Here is a 23,989-nt window from a genome sequence, read left to right on the forward strand (position 1 = left end):
CTAAACCTACAGCAGCTTGCATCAAGTTGGAACCTGTGTCACCCTTTGATGACTCAGACCAGGAAACTCCAGCTGTACATTCTTCATCTGTCCCTATGCATTCCCCTGCAGCTATATGCTACCAAGGACGTGAGACACACCATCATCGACAGCATCGGACTTCACAACTTTGTTTGGGTGAATGAGTCACCGGATAAAATGAACATCAAACATGTGGTCTTGAAGTCCCCTTCGAAGGAATATGACAACATTTTCCGTCATGTAATTGATGGCATCAGGGATAATGGAGTATCCTGTGAGAGGACTATTATCTATGTCAATCTAGAAAGACATGCAGTGACGTATATGCAACGTTCATCGCTCTGCTGCCGAGAGATTGCCATAGGTATGTGAACATGTACCATACGAACACTGAACACGATAGCCAGGAAAAAATAATCGAATCAATGGCAATACCTCAAGGAGAAGTAGAGTACTGATCGCAACCATCGCTTACAGTATGGGAGTCGATTCCAGTCAAGTACATAGAGCAGTTTTGTGTGGGAAGACCAGCCCAATGGACGATTACATCCAAATGATTGGACGGGTGGGTTGGGATGGCAAGCCAAGCATTGCAATTACTATATGTTACCCTGGAGACACCGCAGGAAGAGCATCATCATCCATGAAAGACTTCATTGGAGGCACTCGCTGTAGAAGGATCATCAGGGAGGTGTTTGGGGCTGCGAGTGATCACTGGAAACATTTGTCCCACACAATTGATGTGACATATGTAAACCGGATTAGTTATTACGGAAATATTGGAGGTAATCGCTTTGCCGTTGTAAAGTCTTTCAAACAACAAGTCTATGCATCCACATACTTGAATCAACCAAGAATATGCATCAACATATAAGAATACTATAAAGCACAACCCGACAGTTCGTGGTTCATGGAGATACCATATCATGTGGTTAAGGGGCAAAAAATGGGACAGGAAACACAAGAGCCAAGAAGATATCCAGTGTCATTAAGGAAACCCCAGGCCGGAATTTCTGTTCCCCTGGGGCCCATTTCATAAAGCTGTTTGTAAGTTACCAATAACTTTATGCATGACTGGTGACCATTTCTTGTTCTAAATGATATACCTATGAAAATGATTTTGCGCCTAAGAACAGGTTCCAGTCGTGAGTAAAGTTGTGCGTAACCTTACGAACAGCTTTATGAAACACCACCCTGGTCCCATATGTGCGAATCCATGTATGGCTTTGGAGAGCAGCTATCTCATAGATGATGGACTATTGGCAGTTGCTCTTGAATGCTCATTTATGTCGAGGTAACTTTTATAGAGTTTTGAAATATATATCAAACTCTTGGAACTATAATTTACAAACTTTTATTTTGTTGCGAATTAATATATAAAAAATTTGGGAGAAAATGTGAATGAAGTGCACCCCCCAAACCCCAAGTTTTAGTATGGGGACAAATTCAGCTATAATTTCTTAACATCATTAGAGTAAGACATGTTTGGTATGAAAAATTTCATATTGAATCTTAATTAATCAATAGACCTAGGGAGCGTAAGGAATTTAGTGATAAATGTATTGTGAAGTCACTAACCTCAGTTACATAGAGCTTTAATATATATGTCTGTGGTTTTTTTGGGGGGGGGGGGGGAGGGTATTGGGAGGCTGAATGTCCATGAGGACCAGACCAAGCAAGTGGGCTCTGCAGTATGTTGGTGTTAAGCTGTTCTGTCTGCCACCAGGAACAAGCTTTACGCACCGGTAGCAATGTACATGTAGCAGAGGTCCCGGACAGTCTGTAGAGGCCAACCAAAAATCAGCTTTGGCCGCTTCTGAGAATGATTAAGGACAAGAAGCCCTCTCAGGGGCCCGTTGCATAAAACTTTTTACCTGAGAAAACTCAGGTTGTTTTTACCGGAGTTTTTGCCCTGTGTTAAAGTCAATGGCAGAAATCAGACTTACCTTAGTTTCCAGTTTTTACCAGAGTTTTCTCAGGTAAAAAAATTTATGCAAGGGGCCCTCTCAGATGTTTGAACCATCCTCAGGCTGCCTCCTGTGCTGACCACAGTTTCCAGACACATTCAGCTCATCTCTCTGCAAATCTACAGAAGTGATATTTTCATATTCATATTTTCATATTCACGTATAAATGCGAATATTGCAATTATGAGGCGGCTTCACTTGGAGGGATGCAGAGACACTACTATCGGACCGAAAATCGGTCCCAAAAGGAAGCACAGGCTGGCGACTTTAGTGAGGTAATGGAGAAGTACCTACAGAAAAAGAATCCAGAAAAGAGAAAGTGTGACTCTATTGTAATCAAGGTACCCTTGAAGATAATCAAACCATCTCCTAAACCTACAGTAGCTTGCATCGAGTTGGAACCAGTGTCACCCTTTGATGACTCGGACCAGGAAACTCCAGCTGTACATTCTTCACCTGTCCCTAAGCATTCCCCTGCTCCACTTTCTCCCGCTTCGTTCGTTCCCCCAAGCCCTACTGTCCCCAAGATCCCTTCTCCAGCTCCCCAACAACTCGCGTCACAGACCCCACCCAGGAAGATCATATTACAAGATGAGGAAGATGTCCAGGAGGTGTTGATTCAGGTAACCAAACCGAAGACAAACTGGCAACTTAAAGGTCAGATCTGTCACCATTGTTACTGAAACTTTCTATCATGTAAATGGCATAGAAAAGAGAGGAAATATCCAGACCCATACTCTTACTTTGACAGCCCCCTATTACACCACAATACTTCAACTTATGATGAATACAAGAACTTGTGGGAGGGTCATGAAGATCATGGGGGAAGCAGTGGGATGATGAAGGTTGAATTGGGTGAGACAAAAATATTACAAACCATCACCCAATGGTTCGCGGACAATTGTTTATAGATGACCCATCAGTATGGTTTTAATTTCCTGATTATATCTGGTCTGACAGAAATATTGGAGACTTCTATATTCAGGTAACAAGTTTATGAACTTCAAGAAGACCGGTGAGCCAATGACAACTTTCAGATTGGAAGAGGATTCTGTCAATGTCACAAATTGGATGGAGGTACAATTGTGCCTCGCCATCAGGCCAGGAGTACAGGTCACCAGATTGACACCTCATGTACTGAAGATATAAATTTTCACCTTCAACAGAGACAAAAAATATTACAAACCATCACCCAATGGTTCGCAGACGATATTTTGTAGATGATGTTTGAACCCATCAGTGTGGTTTGAATTTCCTGATGATATCTGGTAATACCAAAATATTGAAAAAAATCATCTCGCCTTTGTGAAGTCTTTCAAACAACAAGTACATATATATGTATTAACGTACTTGAATCAACCAAAAGTATGCATCAACATACAAGAATACTATAAACCACAACCCAGTGGTTCGCAGATGACTGTTGGAAGATGAGGTTTGAACCTGACTGTAGAAAATTGGAACAAACTAGCACAAGGAGTCGAAGCCAGCAATGCCGCAGTGAAAGCTTGATCAAATAATAAGTTTAACAACACTCATGTTCAACTTGTCTGATAGAAATTTCAATTGTAAAAATTCACACTGTCAAGAGGATAGGATATATAAAGAAAAGGAAGGGTTTCATGTGGATCCATACCATGTGGTTAAGAGGCAAAAATAGGGCAGGAAACAGAAGAAGAGCCAAGAAATAATCCAATGTCTTCTGAATTTCTGATCCCAGTCCCACATGTGCAAATCCAGGCTGAATGTTCAAGACGACCAGACAAAGCAGGTTGGCTCTGCAGTATGTTGGTGTTGAGCTTTTCTGTCTGCCACCAGGAACTAGTTTTTTGCACCGGTAGCAATGAAGCAGAAGTGATATTTTCATATTCACGTTCAAAAGGCGATATTGCAATGATGAATCAGCTTCACTTGGAGGGATGCGGAGACACTACTCTTGGACTGAATATCGGTCTCCTAAGGAAGCAAAGGCCTGTGACTTCACCGAGGCAACAGAGAAGTACCTACAGAAAAAATGTCCAGAAAGAGATTAAGTCTGGATCACTAGTAATCAAGGTACCCTCAAAGATAATCAAACCATCTCCTAAACCTACAGCAGCTTACATCGCGTTGGAACCAGTGCCACTTTTTGATGACTCAGACCAGGAAACTCCAGCTGTACATTCTTCACCTGTCCCTATGTATTCCCCTGCTTCCTCCATTCTCCCAAGCCCTACTGTCCCCAAGACTTCCCCTCCAGCTCCACTACAACTCATGCCACAGACCCCACCAAGAAACATCATATTGCAAGATGAGTAAGATATCCAGGAGGTGTTGATTCAGGTAACTAGACCAAAGACAAAGGCTGGCAACTTAAAGGTCAGATCTGTCACTAATGTTACAGAAACTTTCTATCATGTAGAAAATAGAAATGGCATAGAAAAGAGAGGAAATGTCCAGACCCATACTCTCACTTTGACAACCCCCTATTACACCACAATACTTCAACTTATGATGAATACAAGAAATGGTGGGAGGGTCATAAAGATGAATGCTTTGCTAACCATGGGGGAAGCAGTGGGATGATTGAGGTTGAAGCAGCATCTAGAATGTGGTGTTGGTCTGTAAATAAACATAATCTTAGATACAAATGTATAGATGGTAAGTGATGGTGATAGTGAATCATACAATAAGAGAAGGGAAATATATGGTACATGTGAAAGTGAACTGGTAGAAGAGTTAGACTCTTTAGGCCATAAAAGGGAAAAAGGATTTAGACTTTTGAAAGTAAATATGTAAATGTATTTATTATTTTTTTTTGTAAACAATGTTGACTGGAGACGTGATAACTGGATCAACAGGTGATGGGTAAGACAAAAAAATATTACAAACCATCACCCAATGGTTCGCGGAGGATTATTTGTAGAAAAATTTAACTTCTTGAACATCGCGATGCAGTCTTATTTTTTTGCTACAATCTTATCATAAATAATGTCAAGGGGAGGGGCATAATTGCCTGGGGGAGGGGTAGGGTGTAATTCCTCTCTTTCTTTCTTCCTTGCAGGCAGAATCCATTAAGGAGATGTTAGCTCATGAAAGGGAACAATTGCAATTTCAGTGGGAGGACCGAGAGAGCAGGGAGAGAATGTGGAGAGAGGACAGAGAGAGACAGGACATGCGCGATAGTGAGGAAAGAGAGAGGCGACTGTTGTGAGAATAAGAGAAGCAGAGGGAGGGTAAGAGATAGAGCATGCTTTTCTCCGTAATGAGTCAAAGGATGAGTCCATCAAAAGGAATGGGACCAGCTCAAGGCATGGGACCAGCACAAGGCATGGATTCATCACAAGGAATGGAACCAGATCAAGGCATGGGACCAGCTCAAGGAATGGGTCCAGCTCAAGGCATGGGACCAGCTCAAGGCATGGGACCAGCTCAAGGAATGGGACCAGCTCATGGCATGGGACCAGTTAAAGGAATGGGACTATCACAAAGAATGGGACCAGCTCAAAGCATAGGACCAGATCAAGGTTTGGGACCAGCTTAAGGCATGGGACCATCATAAGGTTTAGGACCAGAGCAGGGTGCAGAATGGGAGCCAACACCTCCAGTAGCTGAGAGATACACTTATCATAGCTTGTAACATGTGTCTGTTCATGATTGTTTTTACAGCTTTATAATTGTTTTTCAGTAGTTGTGGTCTCCAAAAATGTAAATATGTTCTTTCTAGTGTGTCAGGTTATCATTCTATTGTTTTAGGAACTTAGTCTATGTACATAAGTACCTACAGAAGAAGAATCCACAAAAGAGAAAGTGTGACTCTATAGTAATCAAGGTACCCTCAAAGATAATCAAACATCTCCTAAACCTAAGCTTGCATTGAGTTGGAACCAGTGTCACCCTTTGATGACTCAGACCAGGAAACTCCAGCTGTACATTCTTCATCTGTCCCTATGCATTCCCCTGCTCCACTTTCTTCTAAACCCTACTGTCCCCAAGACTTCTTCTCCAGCTCCAATACAACTCATGCCACAGACCCCACCAAGGAACATCATATTACAAGATGAGTAAGATATCCAGGAGGTGTTGATTCAGGTAAACTAGACCAAAGACAAAGGCTGGCAACATAAAGGTCAGATCAGTCACTGTTGTTACCGAAACTTTCTACCATGTAAATGGCATAGAAAAAGAGAGGAAATGTCCAGACCTATACTCTCACTTTGACAACCCCCTATTACACCACAATACTTCAAATTATGGTGAATACAAGAAATGGTGGGAGGGTCATGAAGATGAATGCATTGCTGACCATGGGGGAAGCAGTGGGATAGAAGTTGAAGCAGCATCTAAAATGTGGTATTGGTTTGTAAATAAACATAATCTTAGATACAAATGTATAGATGGTAAGTGATGGTGATAGTGAATCCTACAATAAGACTAAGGGAAATATATGGTACATGTGAAAGTGAACTGGTAGAAGAGTTAGACTCTTTAGGCCAAAAAGGGAAAGAGGATTTAGACATTGGAAAGTAAATATGTAAATGTATTTATTTTTTTTAAACAATGTTGACTGGAGACGTGATAACTGGATCAACAGGTGATGGGTAAGACAAAAAATATTACAAACCGTCACCCAATGGTTCGCGGAGGATTGTTTGTAGAAAAATTTAACTTCTTGAACATCGCGATGCAGTCTTATTTTTTGCTACAATGTTATCATAAATAATGTCAAGGGGAGGGGCATAATTGCCCGGAGGAGGGGTAGGGCTTAATTCCTCTCTTTCTTTCTTTCTTCCTTGCAGGCAGAATCCATTAAGGAGATGCTAGCTCATGAAAGGGAACAACTGCAATTTCAGTGGGAGGACCGAGAGAGCAGGGAGAGAATGTGGAGAGAGGACAGAGAGAGACAGGACAGGCCCGATAGAGAGGAGAGAGAGAGGCGACTGTTGTGACAACAATAAGAGAAGCAGAGGGAGGATAGAAGATAGAGCATGCTTTTCTCCATAATGACTCAAAGGATGAGTCCATCAAAAGGAATGGGACCAGCTCAAGACATGGGACCAGCTCAAGGCATGGGACCAGCTTAAGACATGGGACCAGCTCAAGGCATGGGACCAGCTAAAGGCATGGGACTAGCACAAGGCATGGGTTCATCACAAGGAATGGGACCAAGCCTTACTGTCCCCAAGACCTCTTCTCCAGCTCCCCAACAACTCACACCACAGACCCCACCGAGGAACATCATATTACAAGATGAGGAAGATGTCCAAGAGGTGCTGATTCAGGTAACCAGACCAAAGACAAAAACTGGCAACTTAAAGGTCAGATCTGTCACCGTTGTTACTGAAACTTTCTATCACGTAAATGGCCTAGAAAAGAGAGGAAATGTCCAGACACATACTTCTCACTTTGACTATGATGATTAATTTATTTACGTGTACTGGCTTTGAAATTCTTGTGTATACATTGTATTAGCATTGCCCATCTATTAGTAATTCTTACAATTTACAAACCTTCAAAGCTCACATCTTACAAGTTTTTTGGTTTTCATTTTCTTTGCCAATAGATCAACCATAGAGGATGACATAGCTGAACATCTGTACAAGCGCTTCGAAAGCATGCAGTCAGATCTAATACTAGCAGCATGTGATATCATCAATGTTACTAGATGGCCAACTGAGGAGACCCTAGGCGCCTATGGAAATGCTGCTTTGGATGTCGTCATTGACCACTTCAGGGATGCTATGGAACCTACAAACATCAACAGAGTTCATCATGAGTGGGCAGTGCTAAATACACATATTAGTAGAATGTCATACACTCCTGTTCCAAGGTATGGAAGCAGGCCTTCAGCGATGAGGACCTCATGGAGGAATGCCCAAATGTGATGGGTGTGATTGAGATCATACTCTTGCTGCCCCTACCTACAGCAGCCTGTGACAGGAGGTCACGGTTGTATGTAGACATGCTTCACAAACTGATGTGCATATCTATGCATGGCCCATCAACAGCCCAATACGATCCATCGGGAGCTGTTGAAAAGTGGTGGTTGACGACATCAAGACGTATTACAGTCTCCACATCTGCCTCAACCTCCGGAGCTGACGATGATGATTATTAACTGACAAGATGCCTCAAGGATTGAAGCCTCGAATTTGAACCAGGCTGAATTGAACTAACTCCAGTTAAGCGTTAGTATTGTTTGTTTGTCCTCATCCACAGGTTTCATATATTATGCCACATATTTTTTTTCAATTTTTATAAGTTGTTGTTCATCTCAGCCTCCCTATATCACAATGGCTATCAACAGGTACTATTCCTTAGGGATATCCCTGTTAAAGATTCCATTGTAGTGTTATGTGATAAGACAAATTTCACATATTCAATAATATACTACCTCCCAGACGGAAGAAATACATGGAATATCAAGGATAGCGACAAGATAACGCAATGGCTCAACAACATCCACAAAGAAAACGACAATGACGACGCTAGACTGGTATGAACATGGACATAGCAGAGAGACTGCAACCAACTATTGTTATACTTCAATAATCTTAACCATGTTAATGCCAAGACTGAGTGAACAGAAGGAAGACCATGACAGATTCATTGACTGTAAATTAGACTGTGTTCAGACTGAGGACAATTTCTTTCTCTATGTTTATTTATTTTGATGTTCATTTCTATTGATGTTTCATGTTCATGTATAATATTTCTTTTGCTTCTATCTGATATTTGGATGGCTCTGGTAAGTCAGACCACTTTTCCGTACTTTTTTGTGATGTGTGTATAATCATATTTGAGTTAAAAAGAAAAAAAAAATATGTATGCTACATTTAGAATTTCACTTACTTAAAGATATTTCAAGTTGTATGAACTGATAGAATTTCAACATGATTTTTGTTTGCATATTAGTGTATATTAGAAAGCAAAATTGATAGCTGATTTTCTATACATCGCTATGAATTAATTCAGTTATAAGTATCATAAATTTAGTTCAATTACAACAGGATTTAGTATTGATGATCTTTCATCTCTTATATGTCACTGTTATAGTCAATGCATGATTATCCAAAATGTTCAGAGAGAACATAAATCAAGGTGTTGAAAGATTTGGAAGAGAGATAAGCTTGCGTGAACTCCCATACAGGAGAAATTTTAATGCATTGATGAAAATAGTGATGACATGCATAAGCTTGAATTGATCTTCTGATATGATATGTTTATTTGAACAGTTCAGGACAAAATTACATCATTGTATTGTTCAATGAGTTTTACTGATCAGTAACTTATGTATTTCAGTCGAATCTATATGTAAAGGAAAGTATTTTTTCCAGTGAGAATGATACTGGACTACACTATGAATGTGTAAGGAATATCAAAATTACATTGTGAGCTCCAATGCTAGAGTATTTCACCGCTTTGTGTATAGCATGAAAATAGATCAAGTTTGAAAGTACTTGAAAAGACCCATAGAAGACATTATCCGAGCAAATTTGGAGTGGAAATTGCTAAAAAGTGGGAAGGAGCACGATTTGTTTCTGCGTCATCTTCCCATTCATACAATGTATGCAATGTTGGGTCTGTTAGTTTATTTTATCATTATTTTGTACTCTGTAATGAATGTAATTTGAATTGTTTTTTTTAATATATATTTAATAATCATATGCCATTTTTATATTCATTTTTATCCTCTTGCACCAGGTCCATGCTGATCTTGTTTTATCCTGTATATGATACATACATGTATGATACAACAATAATTTGTTTAATGTTTATATAATCATCATGTGGACTATTCAACCTACATACTCTGTTCACCATCCTTACCTAGAGGTGAGTTTACATTATATTTGACCTGTGTTTTTGCACCTGCTTCATCATTTGTTGGACTTAAAAATATCAATAAAAAACTATCAAAACTTGCCAGTCAGACAGCATTATCAAGAGAGTGTTACACTTGTGTTCCTTTTGTTTCACTTTTGCCTGATCGATCTATGTTTTTTGTTTCATATTTTTACTAGTTATTCCATGGCAATGACAAATGTGTTTCATACTTTCCATTTTACAATGGATGGCTTGACTTACTATATCCGTGGTGTTCGTAGTCATGCTTAAGGTCATGTAATAGTGCCTTGGTTCAAAACTAAGTCAATGTGTACACATTTGTTGATTGGACATTATTCCTCATAACCAAGTCTTTCCCTATGATAGGACTTAAAAACTAATGATCCATGATTTTTTTGTACATATACAAGGCTTTCATATCAAATAAAACCACTGAAAGATGACTTTCCTATCTTTTTTAAATTTCTAGATATTAAATATACCTACTTTAAATTCAAAATACTTTCTGTAAATGTCATGTTAGGTACTAAGAAACAACACTCCTCATTTGTTAAAGGCCAATCCACCTAAATATAATTATTGGATTTGAAGAAATAAAGAGATTTCAAGCAAGCACAACACTGAAAATTTCATCAAATTGGGATGTGAAATAAGAAACCTGTGCCATTCCCCCAAGTGAAAAAAAGTAGTAAAACGTTTGTGTTCTAGCATCCTTATTTTCAGAGATGCCACATACATGTACAGTTAAAATTGGTAAGAAAGTCTGAAAATCATCTAAACTGAGTCACTCTGTACACAAAAAAGGTGGTTTCAATAGCTGAAAATGAGCATTGTTAGTCTGAAATCAAACTTTAGTCTGAAAAGCAGCATCCCTGCACATTACATCAGATTTTGACAAGTTTTTAAGTGTTTTAAGTGCTCCTTCAATTTGTCTCTAGTTGTTCAGACCATCTGTAAGTAGGGTGGATTTGGTGTTAAACCTTATTTCAATTAAAAGCTTACAAACGTGTCAAGCATCAAAGACAGTTAAGGTAGAATAGATATTACAAATGTTGTTACCATACAGACACTGCATAAGTAGAAATGTACTGGTTCAGTTTCTGTAAAGCAGCATCTGTCCTACACACTTCTTGCCAGCCATCTGTGCATATTCCTTGACTTCTTCTTCGTCTGCTGCTTGAGGGCGGTATTGCTTGTAGACCGGGTACGGCATGGCGATGTGTTTGTGTAGTACCAATACCTCTTCAAGGCTAACTGCCGCATCAGCTGGGATAATATACAAAATTATTGAAATTGTAACAATTATACGGCTACAAGTAGTAATTTTATTCCTAAGGTGATAGTTAATCTGCTTCCACTGTTTTAATAGAGAAAAATATGGATATATAACAGCATGAATAATAATCATAATAATTCATCCAAAAGGCCAATCTGAATGTTAAATAGATATTTCATTGGATTGCCAATTTAGAGAATGCTAAGATTATGCAAAGTTAAAGAGCTTTCATTTAGGAATGGCACAATATACTGCACTCAAAATGACATGGTTTTTTTTCAGTTCATTTCTCTCTAATTACAGTCAAGAAGTTACCAATTACAATCACTGAGTGATTAACAACAGAGGAACTGTAAAATTTTCAAAAGACTGAGCATCTGATTTGGCATCAAAGTACAGACCACAAGTTGTGAATAAGAAAAACTTTATGAAAAAACCCCCCCCCTTCATGGTTTACTTATATAGAACAAAAACCTACACAAAAATGCTCTCTGTGACCAGTGATCTTTTTAAATTTTATTATCGTAATTTATTTTGTACGTCAATCTGTTTTTTAAATGTGCATCCCCCTCTTGAGGGATCTGAGAGGGGAGGGGCAAAAAGGAACCCCCCCCCCCCTTTGAGGACCTTTTTTTTCTTGTGAATTAAAAAAAAATAAAGTGTACACCACTTCCCCCCTGCGGTAAGTCCAGAGTCTGTCCCTGTATTTTGATTAGCTTACATTCATTTTCCGATGCAAAGCGCGAGTACTTGTTCACATCCAGCTTTGGTAAACAGTCCTCAATGGGTAGGAAGGTGTAAGCCTCGGGACATAGTAAATAAGAAGGGTAAAACTGACCCTGTAGAAGAAGAAAAGACACATCATATTGGGATGGGAATCACAGTGCTTATTGAGGAACGACAATCAGGTGGACAAAACTCCATCATTGGCCAATTTTAGATTTGGTGCTGCAATAATCAGCAACACGCTAAAAATGCTCAAGTGATAAAGCCTTACATGAAACTCGATTCAGTTTCCTATCACAAATAAAGCAAAATGACACTTCACCATATCTACATAGATTTGCTCTTTAGAACCTCATGGATTCCTACCTGCACACAGATGAAATGTATGCCTCCACTGTGATGATAACTGATAAAGGTCTCCAAGTCTAGATTGTGCTATGTTATTACATATGACCACTTCTACCAAGATGTTGCTGTGATGTTGCAATTAACCTAAAAACCTCTGTAGTATATAATGTTCTGAAACCATCTTTACTGGTCTGTTATTTGTATCCAAGCAAATTTAATATCCCCAAATGCCAGATCAAGAATATACTCCACCTAACTTCTGAAATTTTCATATGACTTCTGTAACCTTTGACTATGCGACTTCAAATCTAACCATATCAACATCAATCACATATATTACATAAGCCAAGTTTGAAAGTGATTGTTCAAATGGTTCTTCAGTTATCATGAGAAAGAGATATTTTTATTATAATGACCACTGTAACCATTGATCTAACAAGGTGCTTTGTCATCTCAACCACTGCGGTATAAGATAAAGGGACACATATCTTCAATTTAGTTATTGTTTAAATAATAATATAATAATAAACAAAGGATTTGTATTGCACACATATCCACCTTGCTAGGTGCTCCTATATTACCCCAGCTAAGCTAGTATACCAATTCTGCTGCGCACAGCTTTTTGAGGAATTACTTCCTGCTGGTACCCATTTACCTCACCTGGGTCGAGTGTAGCTGTGTGGATAAACTTCTTGCAGAAGGAAAACACACCATGGCTAGGATTTGAACCCACGACCCTCTGTTTGAAAGGCGAGAGTCAAAACCACTACACCACGATGCGCCCAATATGCTGCTGACTGAAACGCACGATCACCAAACGAACATGTTTTACAAGTTGGTACAATTAATTAATTCTGGCTAGAGGAGTGGAGATTTCTTTGTGGGACATATACAGTAATCAGATCAGACAAATATAATGGACTTAATAACTAATGCTTTATGACTTATTGCTAGAATCTTAAGCAGTAAAGTCATCCTCTTTTCATATTCATGATCAATTTCAAACTTTAGTCTTACCTTGTACCTCATTTTCCTACATGAATGCACATAGAAGCCCATATAGTAGTACTCTAATGATGGAGCAGTCACGTTCAGTAATCTTGTGAAAGCTAGTTCTCTGGAATGGAAAGGTGCACAGAAATTCACAAATGAATAGCTGTAAATAGGTTAATAATATAAAATAAAAAATAATTAAAAAATTCAATTTGTAAAAAAATTTGATATTCGACAATGTAAGTTCAGTCTAGACAGGGTAATTGAGGAATATCTATATGTATATAACACGGAAGACATATGCACAATATAAATACCTTATATTAGTATTATCATCATCATCATTACTATTCTTAATCATCATTTCTATTATCAATTAGAAATTCAAAGTTTGGGCAGCCCTCATGAAAAAACAAGCACAGCTTCTTGTTTTATATTTTTTTTTTACACTCATCAAGATGAATGATCAACAATCTAAAGGCAAAAACATGCCAAACATATTTTGACAGGTCTTACATGGACAAAACATGGGCAGATCATGAAACCAAATTCTGCAGTCCATGTCAAATTAAACGTCAGTTTTCTTTTCTCAATGGAACATACTGCATCATTATTCGGTGTGTTGGCTCAGTTGGTAAAGCGTCCGTCTCACAACTTGGAGGTCAGGAGTTCAAATCCCGACCATGTCAGACTAAAAGACGTTAAAAGATGGAAGTTGCTGCTAGCGTTTGGCGTTCAACAATTAAAGGGATAGAGCCTCGTTGATCTGGCGCTGCACAGTGGCTGCCGGGCCCACGATCAATTGGGCAAAGCAAATTTTCAGAGTATTACATTTCATGTCTATTTCAAACAATAAAATACGGATTATGGATTGAATTTGCATGCAAGCTGGCCATGCATTGATTTTCCTAGTAGAGATTATAAGTGGCAGTTACATGAATACTTGAATTACAGAAACAGAATGGGATTAAGAGGCAATCACGAATAAAATTCCAGATGCTCTTGCACATATTCATTCATATTATTTTCAGGTCATTTTTATTTGCTTGAAAGAATAATTTTCCTGCATACCTTAGTGCTGAGTAGGTACCCAGTGTGAGGTGTCTGTACTCAGGATCGTAGTAGAAGTAGACCGATGATACACACGTCGGTAGTATATCAATGACACCGACGGCAATGATTTTACCATCAAGGACGTAATGTTGATGGAAGGATCCATAGCCGCATTCAGGGCCGTCATCCGAGTACTGTTCAACAAGGGGTGAATCTACCAAGAAACGCTTGTACTGGAGATGGAGAAACAGAAAGAAAGAGAAACAGAGAAATAGATAATTCATTAATGTAATAGTATCACAGAAACAGGAATTTGGCCCGCTTATTCTAGTAAACTCGGCCACCCAACACAAATTGATTCAGTGATAGTTGCACCGTGCTACTGTTGTATCAGGCTATTCATACACCACTATCATCCTGCATGCACGCTGCGATCATCCCAATCTAATCTCTTACACATTCCACTATCTAAAAAATCCTGGGGCGATCGAGCCTTTGCTCAAGCCGGACCAGCCCTATGGAATTCACTACCACAGGAACTTAAGAACTCAAACTCTGCAACATCCTTCAACAACATACAATTACATTTGTTCACCAGCAGGTACTAGCTAGGTTTGAAGACAGACTTTTTTCCTCATTTGTAATTCACCCTTTCTTGTATTTGTCTTATTATCTCCTTACTTTTATGTTTTGCTCTTATAAGCGCCTTGAGCATTTAATCAAAATGGAATAGACGCTATATAAATCATATGTATTATTATTCATTACAAGTGCAGTACAATGATATATTACTTTTTGTGTGTGATAATAGCACCAAATGTTGTAAACAATTCAAAGTTTGTGTTGGCCTGCTAAGCTCACAGAGTTGCAAATTTCCTTGTTTTTATGGTAGTGCAGTAGAATATTTGAATAAAGTGTTGCAAACATGAAGTAATTCCAGATTTATATTTCTTTTGATTTATTTTGCTAATTGTGAAATCATTTATTTATTAAAGAAAATTAATCTAAGCTAAAAACTGAAAATGTTAGTATTGGAATGTGTAGTAAGCTGGTATGCCCATAAACTCTGGCTGAAGATGTTTTTAACAATTCAAAGCTCTAGATAGTAAGAAAATAAACATTGACAATAAAGATTGACACTTTAAGATGTATCTCGCCATAGGAGACGTCCCAAACAGAAAGTTTCTTTGATCTCACCAGGAAGATGTCCCTCCGATATCTCAAAGACTTCTCTATGACGTTTTCAGACAAGGTGACAAGCACTTTGCCTGACAGGTACAAGGATGTTGCTGACAAGTCTCCAAGTACATGTAGATGCTGCAACAGCTCGAATTTTGTGACATCTCAGATCTTTCTGAGCAGTCGCTTCAACTAAGAGAAGTCTCCAAGACATTGGAGCAACATCTGTGTGACTGTGTTAGCAAGTGCTTGTCACTTTGTTTGGAGACATCACAGAGACTATTCCTTGGTTAGACCAAAGGAAATTTTATGTTGGAGATGGTGCCACGACTGTTGTCTCTGAGACATCTCCTTTGGTGAGATAGGACCTTTAACTTGGAAAAAAGGAATAGCCCACTTACTTCAAAGAGAGCACACTCATCTGGGGGATCATTGTGCACAAAGGTCTGATATTTCTCATAAACCTTGTGGCTCTCCTTCTCTGTATTTATGTATTCTTGACTGGGTGGATTTGTGCGAATCAATCTGATCTAGAGGTCAAAGGTCAAATGTGATATATACAAAAACAATGTACTGCTGATCAGTACATAAGGACTGATATTTCTTGGAAAGGAGAAAGGGAGGAGAAAGAGAACGGGAAAATGGTGAAAGAAACTGGGAGAGAGAAAGGAACGGAAAGAATGAAAGAGAGAACACAAGAGAGGAAAGAGAAATGGAAAAGGGAGAAGAGAAACTGGACGAGAAGGGAAGGGGGAGAGCAAATTGGAGAAGGCAAGGGAAAAGGGGAGGAGACTAAGAGAAATGAAAGACAGAGAAAAGAGAGAGGCAAGTGAAAAGGGTAGAGGAAGGAAGAAAAAGGAGAGAAAGCAAGAGAGAGATTGGGGGGCAACAGAGAGTGAAAGGAGAGGGGGTTACGATAATCCTGATTGAAGAGAGAGCATGGAGGAAGGCTGGGGAGTTAGACCTTTACCTAATGATTTTCCTTTTTTTTTGTTTAAATAGAAGATACCTTACGTTCACTGTAGATATGAATTACCTGTCTGAGATTGCACTTGGTCTCTGCATCATTGTGGATGCACATCTGATATTTTGTGTAGACCCGATGACTTTCTTCAAGTGTTCGCTTAAAATCATCCGACATTGGATTAGATCGAACCAGTTTGATCTAATCAAAACACAGAAAAGAAAGGGATTTTACACTCCTGAGGCAATGCATCCTTCTTACGGAAATAATGAGTCTTTCATTCTTTAATTTCATGAAAATTATAATTCACTCCATACAGCCATGTCCTCCATGCTTTCTCTACAATACACAGCATAATTAATGAAAAAAAAACTGCATATCCTTCTACATAATACATGAAAATATGTGCAAAGCAGATGTTCATTATAGCTATCCAAAAAGTAATAAATTTTCACAGTAATTGTTAATTTCAAATAAGGACAGTCGGAAACTATTAGTGCTATTTAGAAAAAGGAAATCTTATATATTTTGGATGACTACATTATTTACATTGAAACATTATTATGTAACATGGTGATTGTAATTGGAAGTGCTTTTTCATATGAAAATATTTCCAAGTTCACAAAATGAAATAAAAAAATTAACAATGAATGTGTAACATCACTAGCTTCTTGATATGTACACCTGTTATCATGTGTTACTGTTTTCTGAAACTAAGCAAAATCTCAAAATGTTACAACTTTAAAAAATATTTTACCACAGATTCCTGTAATTCTGCCCACAATAATATTCACACTGTAGCAGGCAGGAGCAGATACTGGTTTACCAAGGAGATGGGGGGGATTTTCTAACTTAATTAAAACACCTTACTACAATTGCCCCCCCCCCCCCCCCCCCCCGATCATGCATCAATGATTACCTCTAGCCGATGTTTAGGATCCTGGCCAGGTATAGCATCTACTATAAACTCCTCCAGTGATTTTGGTGAATTCTCATGCTTAGATGAATTACTTGGTCTAATGTTGGCTTCAGAACTCTCTGTATTAGCCTTCTGCTTCAGCCTCTCTTGGCGCTTTTCTAGCCGTAATAGTTTTGATTTCTTGCATGGTGGTTTGGTTGGGTCTGCACCTAAGCCTAAGATAAGTTTACAAAGATTTGAAATCAATAGAACCTAAAGTTATCTTTTGTTACAGTAAAATTGTAACGTATCAACTTCATCACTTAGAATTCACGTCTAGAATCGAAGCACTTCTGAACAAAAGTGTAAATAACAGCCAAAATGTCTTCTAAATGAAATATAACAAAACCTGTGTATAAAGATTGCACAAGTGAGACAAGAAAAGTAGTGTTTTTTGAGCAGGCAGTCTATAGGGATAATTTCAGGTAAAACATGTTTCAATGGGAAAATGGAAACCAAAATTGTGATCTTGACGGCAAGTGGCCCTATACAGGAGGTCCACGAAGAATAACGTCTGACTGTATAAATAAATAGAATATTTTTTTAATATTCAAGAAACGAATATAATAAAGAAGTTAGGAAAGGAATAGGAGGAAGAAAAGAAAAAGAAAAAGAAAAAATGTAGATAAGTGTTTGGGAAAAATCTCTTCAATTTGAAATGATGTAATGATTATGCTTTACCTGGTTTAGGTATCCTCTTCTGCTTCTCTATAGAGACAGTTGCAGGACTTTCATCACTCGTCCCTGCTCTTTCTCCTTCTATTCCTCCATGCTCCGATGGAACTATGACATCTAACTGACCTTTGACATCTGACTGACCTTTCGCTACTCTGGCCTCACCCTCTGACTCTTGAACTCCTCCTTGTATCTTTGATATATCCTCCATGGGTATCTGTGGAAGCTCCTGATGCGAAGGGGGCATTGGATGCACCCCTCCAGGGGCATCTTCCCCGTCATGCTGTACCACTCCCTCCCCTCCTGGCTTTTCTCCGGTGGTGAAGAATTTGGTCGCCCTTTTCAGAACTTTTTTCTGTGATTTCTTCAACTTCAACGAGGGTGCATGGCATCTGATGGTGTACTGTGGACAGCACATCTTATCCATAGTAGGCTTGTAGACATATTTACCACTTCTGTAAATTCAATGAAGGAACATTTTAGTAGACTGTCCATATAAATTCCTATGGAGAAAGTAGCACTTCTAGTTGTGAAAAGTGCATTTACTTTAAGAATTGCAAAGCCAAAGCATTACAGAATGTATTTTTAAAAATTCCTGATATAGCAGCATTTAAATTCAACTAAAATTCATAAATTTATTTATTGAAATGGGCTACTTTGTTTTAAATTTCATTGCACTGTCCTAATTTCAGTAACAATCAAATTACTTAATTCTCGTACAATGTATGCTGTTTTTTTTATATTTTTTACTTATCTTCTGTGCCTAATTTTACCATCATATGATGAAGAGTTGTCCTAGTTTACCAAGTTGTAAACAATGATCAATTTACCAGTAATTAGTAATCTGTAGTACATATTCTTAAGTCCATTTAAACTTGGGCCATAGCCTAACTCTTGGCTGGAACAATGGGAAATGCAAAATTTTGTCAAATTGCATGTTCCTTATGTTTTGTTTTTTGAATGAAAGTTGCCTTTTTACCAAGTTTCTATCATAGCAACTATTTTATGAAATGGAGCCCTGAAGAAGACGGTTCACACTGGTCTTAAAGACATTCTTACCTTCTCCAACCTCTATCAATAAGATCCTGGTAATCCTGACATGTTAAGTTGTGAGCCCACATTCCTATCAAATCAACAAAAACATATTCGACATTAAAATTCAGAAGAGAATGCCAGATTGGTGTCGGGTGCATAGGCCTCCCAGAGGTCTTACATGTACTAAAAATCTGTTTATTGCAAGGTCAATAACAGAGTCTACTGAGACATATAAAGATTTTAATTAGGAAACCCTTAGAATAGACTTAGTAATTATTCACTGAATGCACCTAGTGTCCACAGCTTCAAGCTTGCACTCTTTCAAACATGGAAGCAACATACTACACACTTTGAAAGTCTTTGATTCATGGGTATGCCTATCTGATTTGAACCAGTAACAAAAACAATCTAAGGGCAAGTCTACCCAGCAAAAAGTTAATTTGAATAAAAAGAGATAAATCAAATAAGCATATAATACAGAAAGTTTCATCAAATCAGATGAAAGATAAGAAAGTTACGACATGAAACAAAAAAATGAAAAAATTTGCACAAGTCATAACGATAAATGTAGATCATAGTCCTGCATTTTCCTGGTAGAGTTCCAATTATTCATTAACTTGGCACAACAGGTGAAATAGTTGTGGATTGACAGAAATAGCCCCCCCCCCTCCTGCATGAAATTGCCTCTAAATTGCTGCGGTACTAGACCTAATGCAGTTTCACACATGTATGCCGACTTTGAGCAAAATGTTTGTTAATGTCAAAGCAATTCAATCACATTTTAAAGGTCAATATTCCCACCACTTTTTAGCATATCGCGATCGGGAGCAGCTATATTCTGCCTTCAATCCCGACCTCATTAACATTTTCAGACATCACTTCACTTGCCTTTTCCATAATTTTGATATGAGCTAAAGTTAGTGACCAAAATCATGCGAATATACGACGAATAAACTTGTAAGCTGCCACAGGCATATAAAACTATGGCAAAGAAAAGGATACCAAGGGAAGTGATATCTGAATGAGAATTTGCCAATCATCAAGATCGAGCCAAAATACAGCCATTTCTGATTGCGATATTCAGAAAAAGTAGTGGGTATTTGAAATGTGATTGAGCCGAGACTTGCCATGGCATTTGCAAATGATTTCTTGTGGGGAAATTTGCTCAACTCAGTCAGCCAGTGCAAAACTGCATTTAGCACCGAATGTCATAGCAAGTCTCTCAGTCACATTTCAAGGTCAGTAAACAATATGCGATATGCCAATCACTTTTCAAAATATCAGTATTGGTAACGGCTGTATTTCGGCTTCCATCTCGACGTCATCATTTAAAATCTGTTAGACATCACTTCACTTGGCAACTTGACTTGGCTTGGCCATCATTTTGATATGGACTGAACCAAATATTTAGCGACCAAAACATGCAGCAAACAAATTACCGCAGGCAATTGAGGCAAATGTTTTAATCCCTAACTTCAGTCTATATAAAAATTACTGCGAAGCAAACTGAGAATTCAAAAGATTCATTGATTTTTTGATGACGTTGTCACGTCGAGGTCGAAGCTGGAAATTTGGAATACAGCCGTGCCGTTCCCGATAATATTCACAAAAGCAGTGGGTACCGTATACCCCCGGTACCGTTTATCATCGACCTTGAAATTTGATTTGAGGGATTTGCTATAATTGCATTGCTATGTGCGGCATTTGAGAACAACTTCAGATGGGGAAATTTGCTTGAAGTCGGCCGGTACGAGCCCTGCTCCGCGAGCTAGCAAACTCCGCTCAACGTCGGCTCTCTCGGCCGGCCCTCGACGCTGGTCCATTATTAGGCTAGCTCGCTACACTACCACTGCAATCTTCGTACCATGCGAAAAGTTTGAGTCAGGCGATCCGCAATATCCACATCTGTAGCCTTCATGTTCCGAAAGATATTCCACAATTGAGTGTTGCATTACAGCTTTAGAAAATGCCACTTCCTATATGGATGATAGCTTCCTCGGGAAACAGTTATAGAACTGGATTAAGCCACAGAACTGAACCGTACACTTCTCGGCAATTAGCGTAGTCTATGATTAGCTAGCTAGGTTCCGCATATAATTCTTTAAAACTAGCCAGTAGTTTTATCTTGCAAACTATTGTTATGGTACCTCCAAAATATTAAAGCTAGCTCAAAGAGATGTGTAGATATGTAGGGGAAAGTGGGGTAATAACGAGCACCTTTCTGATCAGAGCGATAGCAAGAATCAAAGTGAGCCTTATTCCAAAACTAGTAGATAATTTGATAAAACACACCATGTATTAACTCTAACAACGTCTTTATTCAACATCAAGCATCCCTTTAGAATTTATAGTACATTACGCAAATTTTCGGGATTACCCCGCACTTCCGGGACACGGGGTAATCGCGAACGCCATTCGTAGAAACATAAACAAGTATACGTAATTTGGATTCTTATCGATTATTCCTTAATCGGAAGAGACAAGTCAATAGAGGAGGTACCGTGGTCAAGTGGTCCAAGGCGCCTGGCTATACATGGAAAGTCCGGAGTTCGATCCCCGGCCCCGGCACCTATGCCCGTGAGCAAGGCATTTAATGTACAATCCCGGTGTACAATGCTCTTAAATTATCCTGCTTTCAAATAAATGGAATGCTATCTGCATTATTGGTAACTAGGTGTGCACTTGTTTAAAAAGAAATAGTGGAGGTGCCGTGGCCGAGTGGTCCTAAGGCGCTTGGCTTAACATGGGGTTCGATCCCCGGCCGCGGCACCTATGCCCTTGAGTAAGGCATTTAATCTACAATGCTCTTTTATCCTGCTTTCAAATAAATGGAAATGCTATCTGCATTATTGCTAACTAGGTAATTGTTTAAAAAAAAAAAACAGATCCCTGCATGGGAAGTCAGACAACACTCTGTGTTACGGCTATTATGTCGTGACAGCAGAACCTCACCTCTCCTAGGAGATATTGAGATGTTCGGGATTACCCCACTCTTCAATGAAGGAAACGTAAAAATCTGTCATATGCATTTTTCCCGATTATTCTTTAATCGGAAGAGACCAGTCAACAGATCCGTGCATGATGGGAAGTCAGACAACATTCTGTGTTCCGGCTATTATGCCGTGACAGCAGAACCTCACCTCCCCTGGAGATATTAAGGTGTTCGGGATTACCCCAATCTCCCCTATGCTCATTTTCCCTTGGAGGGGGAGGGGCCCGGGGAGCTATAGGGGCCCAGGAAAAAAAAACAATTAGGTCACCGTTAATTAGAAAAGAAAATCAAATATAGTGATTATGGTATTATTTTCTGAATATATTTCATGTCAAAATCTACCACAAAATAAGGCTGCCAGAGAGCGAAGCGATGTGAGCAAAATTTTTTTTAGAAGGTTAGGGTTTTTGCTTCTGATTTGATTTTTAACCTATTCAAAATGAAAAGTTTTCATTTAAAAAAGGTCGAACATTTACTTTTACCTCTGCTCCTCTCTCGAAATGTTTTGCTCATGCTTGACTGAACACGTGACCCATATATTACCATTCGAGTCACTATAGCGTACCTACGGGGGGGGGGCAGGGGGCAGTCTGCCCCCCTGACAACCCATGCATAAGACATATCCCTGCTCCCCCTGACGAGCTTGAAAACCTTTTTTGCCCCCCCCCCCTGACGAGCGAGCTTGAATACCTATTTTGCCCCGTTGATGAGCTTTTCTTTCTTGTCAAAATTTTCGGCGGACGGTTTTGCCCCCCCCCCCCGGTAATGTCTGTGGAAAATCCTAGGTACGCTACTAATATTCGTGTACATCATGTATAGTTCGCCAATATACGGAATCATCTCCCTCTCAGGTAATAAGTCTGTTTATTTGACTTAATTCATTCACATCTAAAAACGCTGAATATACAATTTCCCGCAATCATAGCTGCTATCCAGCGAGGCCGTCACAAGAAATAGTATATACAGAAATTCATTAAAGGTATAAAGCCTTCAAATATAATAACTTATATGCCGAAACATAATAAAATTAAAAGTTAAGAAACGTGGACATATTCATTGGAATATTAGCAAAGAATTTAAATCAAAGTAACATTAAAGAAATAAATCATATGAGCATAAAATAAAATGTAACGGCATATGTAACAAGGGAAAGAAAGAAAGTGATTTTTTTTTCAATAAAGGCCTGTCTCCGCCATTGAATCTTCAATTTTAATAAGAGCGCAGGCATTCAGAGCCCCTTTTCTGTCGAACACTAATTGGAAACTGAGGAGTCGTTTGATTTCGAATGTGATGGGACATATTACTTATTAGGGCTGTTAATTTGCCTACCAGAGAACAATCTACTTATTGATGGTAAAAGGGTATGTCTATTTTTTTTCTTAGGGTACTCATCACTTATATAGAAAACACAACGGCGCCATGTTATTTTGAGGGGGCGTGATGGTGATCTTTTTCCCCCTTTGAATAATGCGTGTAAGTTAATTGTTCATTACGATATAATGTTGCATTTCATTTGGAACAAATGGGCATGTGTGGAAAGAGAAAAAATAAAAAAAACTTAGATCAAAGAAAATTTGAGAAAAATCGGAAAAATAATGGGTAAAGTTATGAGTATTTGAATATTGCGATCACCAATCTATGGAGATCCTCCCATTGGCAATGCGATGTGTGATGTCACATGTGAACAACCTTCCCTTTGATGGACTATGAAATACCCACAAAATGCCTCTTTTTGCTCTTTCTTACAAACTCTTTATCCATAATGGAGGCCCTCTTATATAAAGAATTAATGATCTACTGATAGATGTGATAAAAGAGGCATTTTAAGTGAAATATATACAAAAGCAATGGGAAAGTTTTCCACATGTGATATCACACATCTTTTTCGCATTGCCAATGGGAGGATTTACATTACAATAATGATCTAAACTTCAAATTCTCATAACTTTCTTAATATTCATTCAATTTTCTCAAA

General features: G+C 38.7%; 1 protein-coding gene across 2 annotated transcripts; it reads right to left on the reverse strand.

Annotated features, from left to right (window-relative positions):
* Nucleotides 1-9,585: 9,585 nt before the first annotated feature.
* Nucleotides 9,586-21,080, reverse strand: LOC121414004 (arginyl-tRNA--protein transferase 1-like). Of its 2 annotated transcripts, none has more exons than XM_041607040.1 (9): nt 20,887-21,080; nt 19,047-19,110; nt 17,994-18,442; nt 17,274-17,488; nt 15,792-15,920; nt 14,230-14,444; nt 13,183-13,282; nt 11,813-11,930; nt 9,586-11,081 (listed from the first exon to the last, which is right to left on the reverse strand). In XM_041607040.1, the coding sequence occupies exons 1-9, from the start codon at nt 20,972-20,974 to the stop codon at nt 10,909-10,911; spliced, it is 1,551 nt and encodes a 516-aa protein (XP_041462974.1). In that variant the 5' UTR covers nt 20,975-21,080; the 3' UTR covers nt 9,586-10,908. The 2 variants fall into 2 exon arrangements, with proteins under 2 accessions (XP_041462974.1, XP_041462973.1); XM_041607039.1 differs by lacking the exon at nt 15,792-15,920 and adding an exon at nt 16,427-16,555.
* Between the last annotated feature and the right edge of the window lie 2,909 nt (nt 21,081-23,989).

The sequence above is a fragment of the Lytechinus variegatus genome, chromosome 4, assembly GCF_018143015.1.
Source record: "Lytechinus variegatus isolate NC3 chromosome 4, Lvar_3.0, whole genome shotgun sequence".
NCBI lineage: Eukaryota > Metazoa > Echinodermata > Echinoidea > Temnopleuroida > Toxopneustidae > Lytechinus > Lytechinus variegatus.

Coding starts and splice junctions, on each gene's coding strand:
- LOC121414004 (XM_041607040.1), bottom strand. CDS start 20,974: ATGCAACACTCAATTGTGGAATATCTTTCGGAACATGAAGGCTACAGA. Junction 13,283..14,229: donor GGTACCTACTCAGCACTAAG/GTATGCAGGAAA, acceptor TTTCCATTCCAG/AGAACTAGCTTTCACAAGAT. Junction 11,082..11,812: donor CTTTGCATCGGAAAATGAAT/GTAAGCTAATCA, acceptor ATATTATCCCAG/CTGATGCGGCAGTTAGCCTT.